The 16,307-nt window shown below is 39.6% G+C and overlaps 1 protein-coding gene across 1 annotated transcript; it reads right to left on the bottom strand.

The window, feature by feature from the left end:
• Window positions 1-11,537: 11,537 nt before the first annotated feature.
• On the bottom strand, window positions 11,538-14,690 carry LOC106439600 (serine/threonine-protein kinase BSK7). Its single transcript, XM_013881083.3, has 10 exons — window positions 14,197-14,690; window positions 13,921-14,126; window positions 13,713-13,848; window positions 13,490-13,623; window positions 13,306-13,411; window positions 13,152-13,237; window positions 12,879-13,067; window positions 12,635-12,787; window positions 12,375-12,488; window positions 11,538-12,280 (listed from the first exon to the last, which is right to left on the bottom strand). Exons 1-10 carry the CDS (start codon window positions 14,276-14,278, stop codon window positions 12,038-12,040), a joined length of 1,449 nt encoding a protein of 482 aa, XP_013736537.2. The 5' UTR covers window positions 14,279-14,690; the 3' UTR covers window positions 11,538-12,037.
• Between the last annotated feature and the right edge of the window lie 1,617 nt (window positions 14,691-16,307).

Genomic DNA, 16,307 nt, shown 5'->3' with positions numbered 1-16,307 from the left:
AAGAGAGGCCGCTCGACTGAGAAACTGGTCCTACCAGCAAGACGTCGCCAGGACGTATAACAAGAAAGTCAGAACCAGAACCTTCCAGCAAGGGGACTGGGTTCTACGACGAGCAGAAAAAACGACGGGGAAACTCACCCCAGGGTGGGAAGGATCCTATAAGGTCATCGATGTGCGGAGAGCAGGCGCCTACAGGCTGCAAGATAGCAAAGGTAAAATATAACCCAACTGCTGGAACGCCCTGCACCTCAAAGCCTATCAATTTTAATATGGTCTCCAGATCACGATTTCTATACTACTATATACTATTTAAGCATTATGATTTCCTACTCCTATGTATGCTAAACGTCTCCGGACAAAGCCAATAATAAAATAGTTCCGACTATAAAAGCAGAGAGGAAATCATCTATCTTATTAAAGTATAAGTACTTTAAGCTTTTGTTTGGCAACTTAGATAGTAGTTAAAAAATTAGTGATGTTTGGAAACATGGATAGCAGTAAGTTAGGAAAAAAAAAGTAATGGGTTTATGTTACTAAAAATATTAGAAGTTCATTACATTATATTAAAAAGTAATGGGCTTATGTTACATGATATTATTCAAATTAAAATAATAATTTAAAATTGATTTATATCAAAAATTCATTCAAAAATATACATATATTCAAAATTTGATTTTTACTAACATATTTTCCAATAACCATTGTAAAAATGTTTTCAATATATATATAAGAAAAATACAATACAAAGCCCAATTTCAAACACCAACTTAAATTATGTTTTTTATATTTCACATAGAAATTTAAAAATATAATATATGTGATTATTTATAGTATTGTACGTATAAAATATTATCAATTATAAGATTACTTATTTAATGGTACGTATAAAATACGATTAATTATATGATAACACATATTTTTGTAACATATTATGACACATATAGGATATATAATAGTGATTAGGGGTGGACGTTCGGGTTCGTTTTCGGGTCTGTTTGGGATTTCGTGTTCGGTTTAGATCTTTGAGGATTCGATTCAGATTTGGATAACCAATTTAAATTATTTTAAAAATTTTAAAATTTATTATATGCTTTAATTTTTAAAAAATCTATAAACAATAGAATATATTACATATAAATTTGAATAACATATGTCAGAGTACTTAACTTAACATATAAATTGATTTGGTTTAAATATTTGGATAGAGAATTAATAATTATTTAAGTATTTTGGAGTTTTGAGTATATTTTAACTATTTTAGATATTTACGTTTGATTATTTGTATATATTTTCAAGTATTTAAACGAACTTAAAAGTATCATATATATTCTGGATGTTTCTATATATATTAAATCTAAAAATAATTAATATATATAAGTATATAAATCTATTTCAGATACCCAAAATACTTCGGTTGTTCGGATCGGATTAGGTTTCAGTTCTTCAAATACCAAAATTTTGAATAATTCAGATATTTAATCAATTTCGGTTCGAATTTGGTACTACTTATTTGGATTGAAATCAGTTTCTTCGAATTCGAGTTTTGTGCCCAACCTTAAATAATGACATAAAAAATAAGTAGCATCATATTTTTTATAAAATACACTCGCGCGGGCGCGGGGGTCAAAATCTAGTTATACTTAAAGGGGCATACGAGCTGGATCAGGTCTCCAGAGACCTCCAATCCTGGCCAACACTCACAAAAGTGGCACGACCATAGTGGCACGCCCACAAAGAATCAAAACGGGTATGAGACATAAAGCAGGAATGGGTATGCGCAAGCCTGAGTATGCTCTAAAAACTACCTAAAACCCCTGTGCAGCCTAAGGCGCATTGGGGTCCCCAGAGTACCAACGTGAAAAGAACCTGTATTAAAACGCTACGAGCTACACAATACAGGGAACACATGGTATATATTCATTGCAAAAGTACTGTGAAATACAGGGAGCAATCTAAATCTTGCTTCTCCAGACGTGGAAAACAGCGTAAGCCTGGCACTTGGGTCATAACACCCACACCAGCACCCTCTAAGCCTGTCAGTGACTTCCTGCAGAAGTAGAATACAGCATAGGAACTTGATAGTGGCCAGCTTCCGAGTGGTAGAATGCAAAATCCAAACAGGTACCGGTAGTAGTCTTGCCTAGGAAGGCGGAGTACGGTCCCTGCGAAAAACAAAACATTCCGGGTTCCCAAGGAACTCCGGGTCCTTATGCTAGCCCCCAATCTAAAGAGAAAACCTAAGGTTCCCCAAACGATTCCGGGTCCTACGCATAAAATCTAAGGAAGAACCTCCGGGTTCCCCCATAGCCTCCGAGTTCCAATCAAAAGAATCTCGGGATCTAAGGAAGAACCTTCGGGTTCCTATGTGGCCTTAGGGTTCCAAAGATAAAAAGAAGTTAGAATCTCTGTGCAGCCTAGGGCGCATCGGGGTCATTACAACTTCAAAGAACCTGTGGGTTCCAACCAGCGATCTCCAGATCCAAACCTCCAGGTTCCAACATGGCCACAAAGGCCTAATGCGATTCTAGAAAAAAAAAAGGATAGAACCCTTGTGCAGCCTAGGGCGCATCGGGGTCGTTACATCCCTAAAGGACCTCTGGGGCCCCACACGACCTCAGAGTCCAAATACACCAGGGTCCCGATACGATCTCCGGATCTAAAGGAAACCCTGTATGATAATACGATCTCAGGGTCAAATCACAGAAACCTCCGGGTTCCAACTACGATCCCTGGATCTAATTAGAGAATCTTTGGATTCCTACATCGCCTCCGGGCCCCAGCCTCGGTCCCAGGACCTAGAGAAAAGACCTCCGGGTCCCAGCTAAAAGACCTCATGGTCTGACGGGAACCTTCGGGTCCCAAACGCGATCTAAGGATCCAAGGAAAGCCTCTGCTCCTGCACAACCTCCGAGCTCCTAGATGACCCTCGGGTCCTTACGCAACCTCCAGGTTACGAGATCATTCAACCTACGAGAACAGAGGGATCATAGACTACAAAATCCCACTCCAATCGAGAAAAAGGCGAAAAGATGTTTTTTTAAAGAAAGAGAGTGCAACAGCAAGGAATAAAAGGGTATACCATGAAGCATCATTCTACATAAAATCAAGGAGCGGGCTATAAAGAGCCCTTATTCAAAAGAAAACAACAAAAACCAAAGTCTCAAAAGATAAAGATCAATCAGAAAGAAGGTCCCTCCGAGAATCGCGATCCTATAACAGATCTCGGGGTTGACGCCTGGGAGAAACTCTCCGATCGATGGTTAAACCCTCCAGATAAAAACAGATGACGCCGATATTCCTCTTCCGGATTCCAATGATCTACGCGCTTCTCCAGCCATTCCTTCATAAGCTCCCACCTAGCCGAAGCTCTCACTTGTTGAATTAGTAGATCCCGGCAAGCCATCATGTCTTGCACCTGGCCACGGAGAAGGAGTGCCTCGCTAGTCAATCTCCGATGAGCATATGCCAGAAGGTCCCGGTTAGACATAATCTCGGTGCTTGTTGACGAGATAGAAGATAGACTCCCAGCCGATAAAGCGGCCCCCGCTTGTCTTGGTGGAGGAGTATAAAGACGCCGCTTCCGCGCTTTAACCTTCTGATACTCGTCATAGACAACCGATGCCAGAGACCTTGCCACGTTCCCTAAAACATAAATATATATATCATCAGAAAAAAACAAAGACATAGTCTTATCAAACAGAAAGGGAAGGCTTACCCCAAACGCGACTATGACATAAGGCCTCCCTGCTCAACAGAAAGGTCACCCAGCGGAATCGCCGAGGAATTCCCATTATAAGCTTCCCAAGACATAGGGTAACCCACTGGCTCCTGAATCTTCACGAAAACGTACCGGCTATTCCAACCATCATCAAAGGGGTGATTACCTCTGACACCCCTCGAAGGTTCCTCGACCAAAGGGGCGCCGTCACGGGATCGAAGATGGTAGAACCCATCTTTGTTCGCCAAAGGAGCAAAGTAATAAGAGTATAAAATCTCATGCACCCCGACGGAAAATCCATGGAGTTCTCCAAGTACTTGGATAGCCATTAAATTCCTCCAGGTCAGGGAAGTAAGTTGAGAAGGACAGAAACCGAAGAAAGATGACACTTCGTCTATAAGAGAAGGAATAACACCCCGGAAGCCTGCTTCCAGGTACGCTTCATAGACAGTCACCTCACCCGCTCCGCCATCCGGAGCGCGTTCGAACTCGGTCAGACTCCTTATCCACACTGAAGGATGAATCAAGTACTTCCTCCTTATGTTAGCCAGGTCCCTCTCTTGGATCTCAGAACGGGGACCGTCATCAAAGAAACAAGAAAGGAGCCTTCTAAGGGGTGCCATCGGAACCGCTTCACTATCAGCCTCCGGAATATTCCCCCAAGATGGAACGGGGGATGAGAAAGAATCGATGAAAGGATGACGCGGCCTTGCATGACCACCCACGAGCGAGGACGGAAACGAGAGCAGCTCGGGATTCATCTTTCTCAGCTAAAAATCAGCATAAAGTTGGGATGAGGCCAGCTAGAAGGTATCGTGAATCTCTATTTATATCCGAGTCATTCCCTTTTCCGCGGGATCAGATAAGGAAATAAGAATGTTTCCAAATATCCTGAAGAATCCCTGACATAAGGAATGGGCAGCGAAAAGGAAAACCCGAACCCTACAAAAAAGGAAAGTACACGCTTTTCGAAGAATAAAAAGAGCATCTAGTATCATAAAACCGCACGGGCCCCAGCCCCCACCCCGGTCTATCCTCAAAGCGTCAGAGCTCCAGGCTCCACCGTCTCCGAGACGCCATCAGAAGTCTAGAGCTTCCCATCTTCGACAAGAAACCAGTGGTTCAATAGCGCCAGACCCCGGTTTGGAGTAAGGGGATCGGTTCTCCCCCGGGTTCAGAATGTGTTTCCGGCCTGAGTGGAACCCGGGATCACAGGATTACTAGAGCGATGTCCTGTCTAAGGGAAGCCTGCTGAGAATGAGCAACTCCGGTTGACTTGAGTGCACAGGTTATTCCCCGAGTTCGATAACGAAATCGAGCAATAAAGGGTAAACTGTTGGGGAAAAATACTCAGGTATTGAATTCCTCCAGACCTCAGGCAGGACACCAGCCTCTGGATCCCTGCTGGAAGGAACCCCGGTTCCCAGGATCCCCGCTGGAAGGAATCCCTTTTCCCAGGATCCCCGCTAGAAGGAACCCCGGTTCCCCGCTACGAAGTACTCCGGGTCCGGTCCCCAGGACCGCCCCTTCCTCCCGGGGAAATGGAAAACTTCCGATAAGGAGAATCTTCCATATTTCCGAATATGGAAGAGTTTAACCTGCTCCAACCGACTAAGGCCCGCCTTAGGAAGACTATATATAGGGAACTTAAACCCTAAAGCAAGAGATCGACACTTCGAGACTTGGGGATTAGAGTTAGACAGCTAGAACTAGGGTTTATACACCAATCGTTGTAGTTCCGGCTTGTTTACTCAATAAAACATCTCTTCAAGTCTATTTCTCTCAAACTTATACAAACTCAGCATAAATACTAAGCCTTGTCCATCGTTCTGTGGTACTCACAAAGATCCTACACAAAAATCCCTTAACAGATCCTACCGTCAATTACAGGAAGATGGTGTTTTACAGATGGCTCTTGGAAAGAGGGTGATACCTTTTCATGACAAGGTTGGTTCAGCACTTTAGAAAGATTTGATGGATTGTTGGGGGCGAGGAATGTTAGGGCTAGTCTCTCTCCCCTTCATGCGGAGATGGAAGCGATACTCTGGGCAATGGAATGTATGAGGAATTTACGTCAATTTTACGTTACGTTTGCAACGAATTGTTCTCAATTGGTGAAGATGGTTTGGGAACAAGAAGAATGGCCAGTTTTTGCAAATTATTTGGAAGATGCCAAGACTCTGAAAGAGAGTTTCATCCGATCAGAGATTATCTATGTACCAAGGACGCAAAATTCAAAGGCGGATAGACTAGCACGCAGTGTTAGGAAGCAACCGTCTTTTGTCGTTCACATGGATGCAGATCACCCGGTTTGGTTTACAGGGTCAGTGTGAGTCTGTATACGTTGATGACAAAAAAAAAGTAGCTTGGACAAGAGTAAAGATACTCGTGAACGTGATATTAAGAAACCGGTGGTGAGAGTATAATTTGAAACAATCCGACTTCTTTGAAACAAAGACCGACTCAGTAACTAAATGCTCCTTCGACGCACGCAAGGAACATATGCTTAGGAACATAGGTTGTGCTAACTGCCAATCACAGACGCATGTAATAGTGCAATGATGATCGTCGAACCGACTTTCTGACACCTCCACTACAAAATAGAAGGGGAAGAATAAAGATTGTATAAATAGGGGATCATTCAATGAGAAATAGAGACGGAAAAACGGAGAAGAATGAGAGAGAGGAAAAACTTTGACGACGAGTTAGTCATTACTATGACGAGTTCATTACCTTTTGTGTCTCCTTCCGGCTTTTAGCTTACACTTCATATTAACGAAACCTTTGGTCCCCAAATCTCTTAGATTAGGTGATTAGAAACGTTCTAATCCTTGCTACCGGATTTAGGATTCGACAATTTACGCCCACCATGGGGCCTAAAAGTTTCCAACGAGCGAAGTCATAAAAACCAGGCAAAAGCAAGCGAACGACAGACCACAAGCGCCACAGCGGAAAGCGCAGTAGAGACCGGAAAAAGCAACCAACTAAATCCCGAAATCGTATGCCCACCGACTAGCGCCACTATCGACGCCATGCTTTTAAACGCCAAAAATGCTTCCACCACAACGACGTCCAAAGTGCGAACGAACTACCCTAACGATTCTATGGCAAGCCCAGCTCACCCATCACAAACTATCGAATGCCCGTCAGAACCGCTGAACCTCCATACACCCCGAGAATACCCGCCGAGCGCCAACTTATCATCCGTGCTACAATCCATAGTCGAGAAGGTGGACGAACTTACCCGCGCAAGAAACACAAGGATCAACGACCAGAACCTTGACGCCGATTCAACTCAAAACCAAGAAGAAGAACCAACAGGCCCGCGGAACACTGGACGTTAACCTATCAAAGTGGCGACCCAAATTCAGCAAAACCTTTTCAGAGATTTGGAAACGCCGACGCAAAGGCAGAAGGCGCTTGCATCCAATCAAGACCGACGCCACCTCGAAGAGGGAGATCGGGACAAAGTCATCAAAGAGTTGCAAGCAACCCTAAAAGTCATAAATTCCCGCGTACATCAGGCCACCAGTGCCGCACCATAGATAGATCGAGTGATGGAAGAAACCCAAAATTCACCATTTACAGTCAAAATATCCGACAATCCCATATGTCCTACAGATAAAATAAGATTTCCTACGTACGACGGCCGTTCGGATCCCCGTCAATACATCATCGCGTTCAGCATCGCTATGGGACAATCCCATTTTACTCCTGACGAGCGAGACGCTGGTTATTGCCAGCTATTTGTGGAAAATCTCAGCGGACCAACACTCAGTTGGTTTTCGCGCCTCGAGACAGGATCAATCGACAGCTACCAACAGCTGTTGACGTAGCTGTCGACGGCGTTTCAAAAACACTACTCAATGTATATCAAAGACGGAGCATCAGAGGCGGACCTCTACTGTAGTAACCCTCCCAAAGGGATAAAAATGGTCGAGATCGACAAGTTGAAATTCAGCGCCAAGCTTTTGGGAATCAAAGAATCTTGAAGAATGTTAGTTTTGGATCATAAAAAACTTAACATGCATTGGAGAAAAATAGAAGTTGGTCGAACATCTACATTTGGTAGTAAAGTCGCGGGCGATCAAGTCGATCGAGTGTTTTGAAGTTCGAGGTGGTTGGCAAAATCGAAGAATTGATCGTGGGTGAACCATGAGTCGAATATACCACTCGACCATGGTTAGAAAATGTGATAGATTGATCAGAAGGACGTCTTGGAAGCATAACGTTTTTGGAAGCACGACGTTTTACGGCGTTTGAGAAGCACGACGTTTCCGTAGCACGAAATTTTCTGAAAAACTTTGTATCAGAAAAATATTATTTTGGAGACATAATAAGTCGGAAGCAGGATGGGAATTAAGCATGACGGAAAGTAAGCACGATGGGATCGAAGCACCATGGGAAAACCTGAAATTGGACGAAAATCTTAATTTTGTTATTATCAGAATACAGTTTGGAATTTATTAAAATTATACAGTTCATCAGAACAGGCGCAGAAATATATTCGGGATTGATCGCGGACCGAAAATATGCCAGAAAGGTCGGAATCGCGCAAATGGACCGAGAAGTACGAGGTGGAAGCTGGATGTTAGGAGCATCGGAAGTACTTTTGCCTTTCCTTTTGTAAAACGGTACCGGTTACAATATTTTGACTCGATATTGGCACTAGGTCTGAATCCATATGTAATCTTTATCTTTTACTTGTAATGAATATTTACTATAATCAATAAAAGTGATGTTAGGCATCGATCTAATGGAACCGTTAACTCTTGGTATGGGTGTCAAAGCCTTACGCCTTGATTTAGTGGGATGTATTAGGGAATGAACTGGTCTAAGTTGCAGATTAAGTTCTGTGACATTGACTGGATTATCCCTAGCCCATCATGTAGCACTTCCGGACCACAGTGTTGGGTTGGAAGGTCAATTATGTTCTTGTTTGATTGTTGGCTGGCCTGTTGGCCTTTCATCTCCAACCCTTGGTGTGGGTCTTCTTGTTTAATTGTTGGCCGGTGGGTCGACCTATGCCTAGGACTGTTCAGGGGTGTTATAGAGGTGGTATCAGAGCATGGTTTCATCCATGCTTCCAGAACCTGCGTTTTTAATCGGTTTTAAAATATTTTATCGAGTCAAAAAGGAGCTGAAAGGCATTTTGAGTATTTCGGTCACATCCAGCCATTATGGGTAAGAAATTTAGGATTTACCTTTTCGTTGGTTGTAGATGGATAATCGGGATCAAGGTAGGCAGTGGGGATGGTCGTCAAGGGATGGTCGAGCATATGGAGATTCAGAAAAAGGGTTTTCTACTGGGAACATAATGGATCACTGAGATATGAGTCAACGGAATGGAAATCTGTTTTCAACAAGTCGTGCGCATAGTCAATCCCAAATGTCAGCGATTCACATTCAAATGAATAACCAAGACAATGAGGGAATCAAGAGGCTGAAATTCCACCAGGAGAACTAGTAGATTTGTTTACTCAAATTCTACGGCAAGTTTTAAGAAACTCACAACCAGAGGAATCATTAAACTTGGAGTATCTGAAGATTTTGAAGACGATGAAGAGTTTGGAAACTTATAAGTTCAAAGGAGGAATCAACACGTTTGAGGCAGAAGAGTGGATGCACATGATGGCGACAAAATTTGAAGCAATGATCTGTCCAGCCAAATACAAGAAGAGAGTGGCGGTTTACTATCTACAAGAAGATGCTCGTAACTGGTGGGAAAGTGTGTAACATCAACAAGGAAATCATATTGCATCTTGGGATGTATTTTAAAAGGAGTTCACAAGGAAGTATTTTCATCCCGAGGCAAGACATCGATTGGAGAGGCAGTTCATCAATTTTACTCAAGGCAAAACATCGACTGAAGAAGACTGGTTGCTTGCCTTTGAATAGTGCATGAACGGTAGTTATATTCTAGCAGAGAATGACTTTTCCAATCTCGGTTTCATGTTTCTATCTGAACCTAAAGGCTTAGCTGATCGTTGTTGTTGTCTTTCGTTTGTGGTCAACCGTATCCCCAAGAAACCACCAGAAGAATGTTGCTCGACATAGAACATGTTCTTTCGCCTTGTTTCCAAGTTTTGTAGGTCTCGGTGGAATGATTTTCTTGCAAGAGGAGTTAAGGACCTGATGAAACATAAACTCATCATCTTCCCAGTGGTGGACCCATGATTAAATTTAACTTGGGTTAGACTATGTATTTAAAAGGAGAAACAAGTTATAGGTGTCACCCTAGGGAATCGATCCATGGTTCATTGGGGTCAAGAGAGGGACTTTACCAAGAGAGCTACCAATTTTACATTGTTTCACTGAACAAAATAATATTTATACATATTTAAGGGGTGTCAGGTAACACCCCATTGGTCTACGTAGGTTTGCTACTGCCTTTTCCCCTAGCTTTTGAGAGTTGAAAAAATCATGTCGAGTAGGAATGATGTTTTCAGACATTGTGCCATATTTTCTGTTTTTTTAGAACTAAAAAATCTTTGTTACCATTAAAGTATCAGACAATGCCAAACCTTCTGCACAAGATTTGACATTAAGGTATCAGTATTGTAATACCAGTTCTATGAATAAAACTAGATAAAGAAAATGAATAGATCTTACTAGTCACACTTGAGGATGCAAAATCTGACAGCAACTTTTTGAGGGAACTGTCACGTTTCATGAACTTTACACAGAGATGTTAAAAATTGCAAATCTCGATAGAGAAATCAAGATGGCCCAAGTAACATATGAATCATGTATTTGTGATGGTAATAAAAGCAACATACAAGAGTTGTCTCGAAAAAAGACACACCTTTGGTTTCACTTGCATTCTAAGCCGGGCCAGCCCTGAGATTTAAAAGGCTGCAAGTGATATTTTGAAGATTTCAGCTAATTTTTTTTTTGTAAATTAAGAGGCCTAATTTTTTTTTCCAAAATATGTAGTTGTACTACTCTATGCAACGGGTAAGAGTTGTCTCAAAATATTGTACTATTCTATGTAATTTTTTTCAAAAATTTTGGAGGATTTAAGTCGAATGTTTCATTAGACTTGATCCATGACCGGTCTTGAATTATTTCTAAGCCAACCATAAAAAGAGGGTGCAAAAAGACACAATCAGATACCAATTAATGGTTTCAGAGTTATTATCTTGAAGAGTGTATTATAAAGCAGATGCAATTAGTAGTACTAAAAGCAAAAGGAGAAATAATATCATGAGAAGAGGAGCCTCTGAAACTCTCTAGTACATTAAAAAACAACTTTTCTGTACATTTTAAAAAGTATTTGTTCTATTAGAGATATATGCAACTTTACAAAGGGAACATGTGTCGTGTTTTTATAGCTTTTAGCTACAGTACACCTCTAAGTTGATCCACATATGGCTTTTCTTTTCCTTGGATCTCTCTCAAGTCGTTTCTTACTTTTGGCTTTTACTTTTCTTTGGATCCCTCTCAAAGTAAGCAAGGAGCATGGATTCCTGCAACACAGCTATTCTGCATGTTGCTTGAGATTCATGAATCTCTCATTGGCAGCCAAAATGGCACTTGTGATTAACGTATGTTGTTTTGTATCAAAATCATACTACAATGCCCAATTTTTATGATGGGTACATATACAACTGTAAACTTTTTCTTTTGAGCATTCGACTGCAGATCGAGAGGTCACCGGTTCGAACCCGGTTGAGCCCTTTCTAGTTTTATTTCAAATTCGACCAACTACTTATCATAAAGACTATTTAGCTTCTTAAGGTAACTATGAAGTATATGCTTGTGTTTGTGAGTATGTATGGGATATTGAGATCTGAAGAAGGAAAAGTCAAAGCACAGATGGGAAACAATAACATTTCTGATATGCAAAATTTAAAAGATCATCAAGTAGAAATACAAAGTGCTCTCTATACATAAAACACTGATTACAAATAATGGAACCCATCAAAGCAAATCCGCAATCACACACATATTCCCAATCTCCATCAAAGATTTAAAGTATGCAACTTTATCTTCTGTATAATAAGGAAATGATCATATGCCAGTAACCGAAACACACAACAAGAGTCCAATTTGCCGTACAAAACCAAATGAATGCATCATCCAGTATTTAGAAGAGAAAAAGAAAGGAAGAAGAACTACGAGAGGCGAAACCAGAAACTGACCAGTGATGAGGATGCACACAGAGCTGTGTGATAGCGCTCCTATCTACTTATGAAGGTGATGGTGGGTTTTGATCTTATGCTGCAAAGCCTATGGGGGTGTTTCGGTCAATGTCAGAAGATAAACAATCCCTCTGTTTGCTATTTTGCTTTCCTCTTGGTGCTTTTGTTACCATCATCATAGAGCGTTTCTTTTGCTTTCCAGCATTGATCCGTCTTTAAGAGCAGCATGAGCTTCGTTCTCTTGCCCTAGAGCTGAAAGAGCTACAGCTTGAAGATAAGATGCGATATGCCAAGCAGGAGATATCACTTGGGCTTGCATTGCATCATTCAATGCCTCTTGGGGCATATCATTCATCAGGTGACACAGACTTCTCCTTGCATAAACAGTTGGTGAAACCATTGTCCCACCCTCTATAAACTGTCAAAACAACAATTCTTAGGATCAGAAAAATTATGATAGGAGTGCCTATGATTTGCTCACTAACTTTTATCTGAAAACCTCAAACACTCACCTGAGAATAGCATTCAGCAGCATTTGCAAAGTCTTTATGCCGGAAAGCAACATCACCCTTTTTCTTGAAGTTCAGCGAATCCTGCATCTGGTTGGTCCACATCTGGAACGATAGCTGCAAATTTTTGCACAAAACAAAGCAACAAACAAGCCCAAGAGGTGATCAGATTACAATAAGAATCAAAGTATGTAACCAAGGTACCATGGACTTGCAGTGAGAGACAATTACGAGAATGATTAAGAAGTATTAAAGAAAGTAACCTCTGTGGCTGCTCCCTCATCATCTTTATATCCAAGTTTCTCAATAATCTCATGTACGGCAGTTAGATCTGTTCTTAGGCATGCTTCTCCAAGTGGTGAAAGAGGCGTTGTTGAGGCACTGCTTGGTATGCCCATCAGTTGATGTGAAGGAGTCTTACATGATTAAATGCACAAAACGTATCAGCCAAAAGAATAAAAGAGCTTGAGAAAGACAAAAGAGGGGTGGTTGTAAAAACATATATACCTCAAGATCCTTCTGCAGAGGAATCATTGCAGTGACTAGAGATTTTGGGTTAGGCCGTTCACGAGGCTCATACTGCAAGCATCTAGACGCTAACCGTATTAGTTCAGTCCCGTCATCACTTGAAAATTGACCCTCCAAGCATGAATCGATCAACATTTGAGTGTTCTTGTCCCGTATGAGGTCAAGCGCCTAAGAGTACACAGTACAAGTAAAGCTAAAATAAGAAAAATACACTCTTGTAACTGATTTAGTATCTTAAACCATAAGGCTTACATGGCTAGGAGGAATGTGTTTTCCACTAAGAAGATCAAGCAACAGAGTTCCATAACTGTACATCACACTTTCTGGTGTCACGCGACCTGAAGAAACAACACACACAAAAACCATTATGTCAAAAACCATTATGCAAGTGTTTAAGCATATATACCTGTTCTGAGATACTCGGGAGGAGTGAAAGCCAGGTTGGTACTATAACTCTTTCCATCTCTACTGTTTTTCATCAGACCAAAGCAAGAAAGCCTTGGATTCGAGTCCTAAACAAATAAAAACACATATGATGAAATTTTACATGCACATATCAACAAGCGCACAAGTCAAAAAGCTAAACTTACATCATCAAAGAGAACTCTATAAGCATTAAGGTCATGGTAGAGTGCACGCCCTTTGCCGGTACAGTACTCCAAAGCTTGAGCAATATGTAAAGCGACTCTTAGTCGCATAGCCCACTTCATCGGTTGTGACTCCCCTGAAACATATATCAACAGTTTCTGTCTTACATACTAAGAGAGACAACACAACCTTTGAAATAACCAGAGAAGAGAGCTGATATCTTACAGTGGAAAAGATGCTTAGCCAAAGTCTCGTTGGGCATAAACTCAGCAACAAGAAGTCTCTCTTCACCTTCATAGCAACATCCAAGCAGATTTGCCATCCTATAGTTCCTTAACTGCCCAACAGCTTTAGCTTCCTCCTATTGAAACCAAAGATTCAAGAACATAGATTGGCAAAAAAAGAAGAGGTTTAAGCAAAACAAGATGGTTACCAGGAACTGACGAGAATCAGGCCAAGCTTTCCTGTTAAACCTTTTGACAGCAATACGTCTTTGGTTATCGAGTTTCCCTTTGTACACAACGTTAGGAGCTTTCTCTCCGTGCTCTGATACTATGTTCTCTGTAGCAAAACCTGACGTAGCGTTCCTTAGCGTCTCGATCGAGAATTCACGAAACTGAGGCAGATCATTCTCGTCACCTGAGAGAAAACCAAATCCACGATTCAAACACAAGAACAAAAGGGTTTCGATCAAAGCTATAAGTTTTACCTAAGGATGCGACTCCACGATTTGATTCTGCTGGCTCTGACACGCAACAGAGTGTACATAACTTGGAAACCTCACCACCCATTTCAGTATCTCAATCGACGCCTTGACCAGATGAGAACCGTGTTGAATTTCTTCAGATCAGACAAACCCCAGTTCTTGTAATGTTGTTCTTATACTTTACAGATATACCAAAAAAGGGGTCAAAATCGAGAAAACGATAAACAGAAAATTGAAGTTGAGAGAAGAAGAAAGAAGAATAAAGGCGAAAAGTTGAAATGAGCCGCTCGTGTGAGTGTTTAAGTTCAAGAATGAAAGCTCAAGAACCGATAATTTTCAGAAACTTTTCTCAAAGACAAAAGCAGAAAGAACTTTTGTTTTGCCAGAAAGATAAAAATTAAAAATCGCAACTTTATTTTCTTTGGGTTAAGTGTAAGAGATACACAACAAAGCAGCAGGCAGGCCACACCCAAGTCAACTCACCAGTTGGTCAAATAAAAGTAAAACTAACAACTCATCTTTGCTTTCAATACACCTTTAACAACCCATTTATTTCATTTATCAAAACAATATCTTGCTTACATTTTGTTCTACCTCATATATTTTGACACATATGAATTATACATGTGTCTAAATACAATATTCATAAATATACATGCATTTCTCTACATAATCTGTTTAAGAATATATTATTTTCCAAATCAATAAAACGATTTAGCTTCCAAAATTCTCTTATATATGAATAGTTTTAGTTATACCCAACAAAAAATATAAACATTTTTTAATAATAATGCACTAAAACAACCCAAAAAAACTTGGGCAATCGGAGAGTACATTCCGAGGATCCGGTGAAACAGAAACAAATAAGTTACATCGAATTGAAACAGAGATCTACAAGCAAATCTAAACAGTTAATTTAACATAGTTATTTTAAGATATTATGCATCAAAATATACACAGTATATTTTTGATTGTATATTTACGGTTCAGAAAACTGTTAAATTTACTAATATTATGGAGAATGTCATTTATAAAAAGATATGATATGGTTTATGTACTTAATGTTATAAATAAAATTTCCCATCAAAATTTTTATAAATAGACTCACCCCATCATAAATCTATACCTAAAATACAGTTGAATATTCAGTTATACCTTTTAAAAAGTAGAAGGGATGGCTACAATGTCAAAAATCACAAAGATCCAAGAAGTCTGGTGTTAAAACTTGTGTGAACTTCTTCAGCGACTTTAGATATGCACTTCCCGTATTCGTTTCACGTATATCCTGCCGTCAGAGAAAGCTTCTTTGGATATCTCAAAGTGCTTCGATTGTGATTTTTTTCTTTATTTATTTATTTTTTATTTTTCTGTAAAAACATGTCGATCATATAGTAAATTATGTGTCATATATTTTACGTACTTTGAGTAATAGCAATATCCCATTATAAATTTAATTTTAAATATCAACAACCCATATTTTTACCCTATGCAAGTTAAATTTTACAAGTTATTAGTTTTTTATGAGCTTAAATTTAACAAATTATGTCTATTTCTTAAAAAATATATTCCACACAATTATATGTAAGTAGGATAATAATTTATTTTAAAAACATAATCTTACAATTAATAAATATCTTTTAATCAACTTTAACAAGAAAATAAATTCAGTGCTTTAAAACACAGATCAAATAAGTTTGTAATTTTGATGAAAATCGTGGTTATTTTATATTTGTTCGTAAGAAGCAACGTTTGCAATTTTTTTGTCGAAACTTATTATGTTTGCTTTTAAGAAACAATTTTTTGCACTTTATCAGATAGATATCAATGACCTCTTAGACTATCTACAATCATAAAATTATTCAACACCCTTTTTTTCTCTTTTTAACACTACACATCATCTTCTCTCTCTTTCACATACTTATTCAACACCCATTTCATTTTTAACATCTACAATAGTTTTGTTTAATAAAATTCAACACCCTACCTCACTATTTCCAATTCATTTTTTTTTATATTTTATAATTTAATAACTATTTATTAAGTAATAATTTTGAATGTAATTAACTTAAATAATTTAAATGACATATTTTAATAATTTTAATAATTTTTATTAT

Source organism: Brassica napus, chromosome C4 (genome assembly GCF_020379485.1).
Source record: "Brassica napus cultivar Da-Ae chromosome C4, Da-Ae, whole genome shotgun sequence".
In the NCBI taxonomy this organism is placed as follows: domain Eukaryota; kingdom Viridiplantae; phylum Streptophyta; class Magnoliopsida; order Brassicales; family Brassicaceae; genus Brassica; species Brassica napus.
The sequence above is the reverse complement of the archived record's forward strand: the minus strand, read 5'-3'. Positions and strand labels throughout refer to the sequence as shown.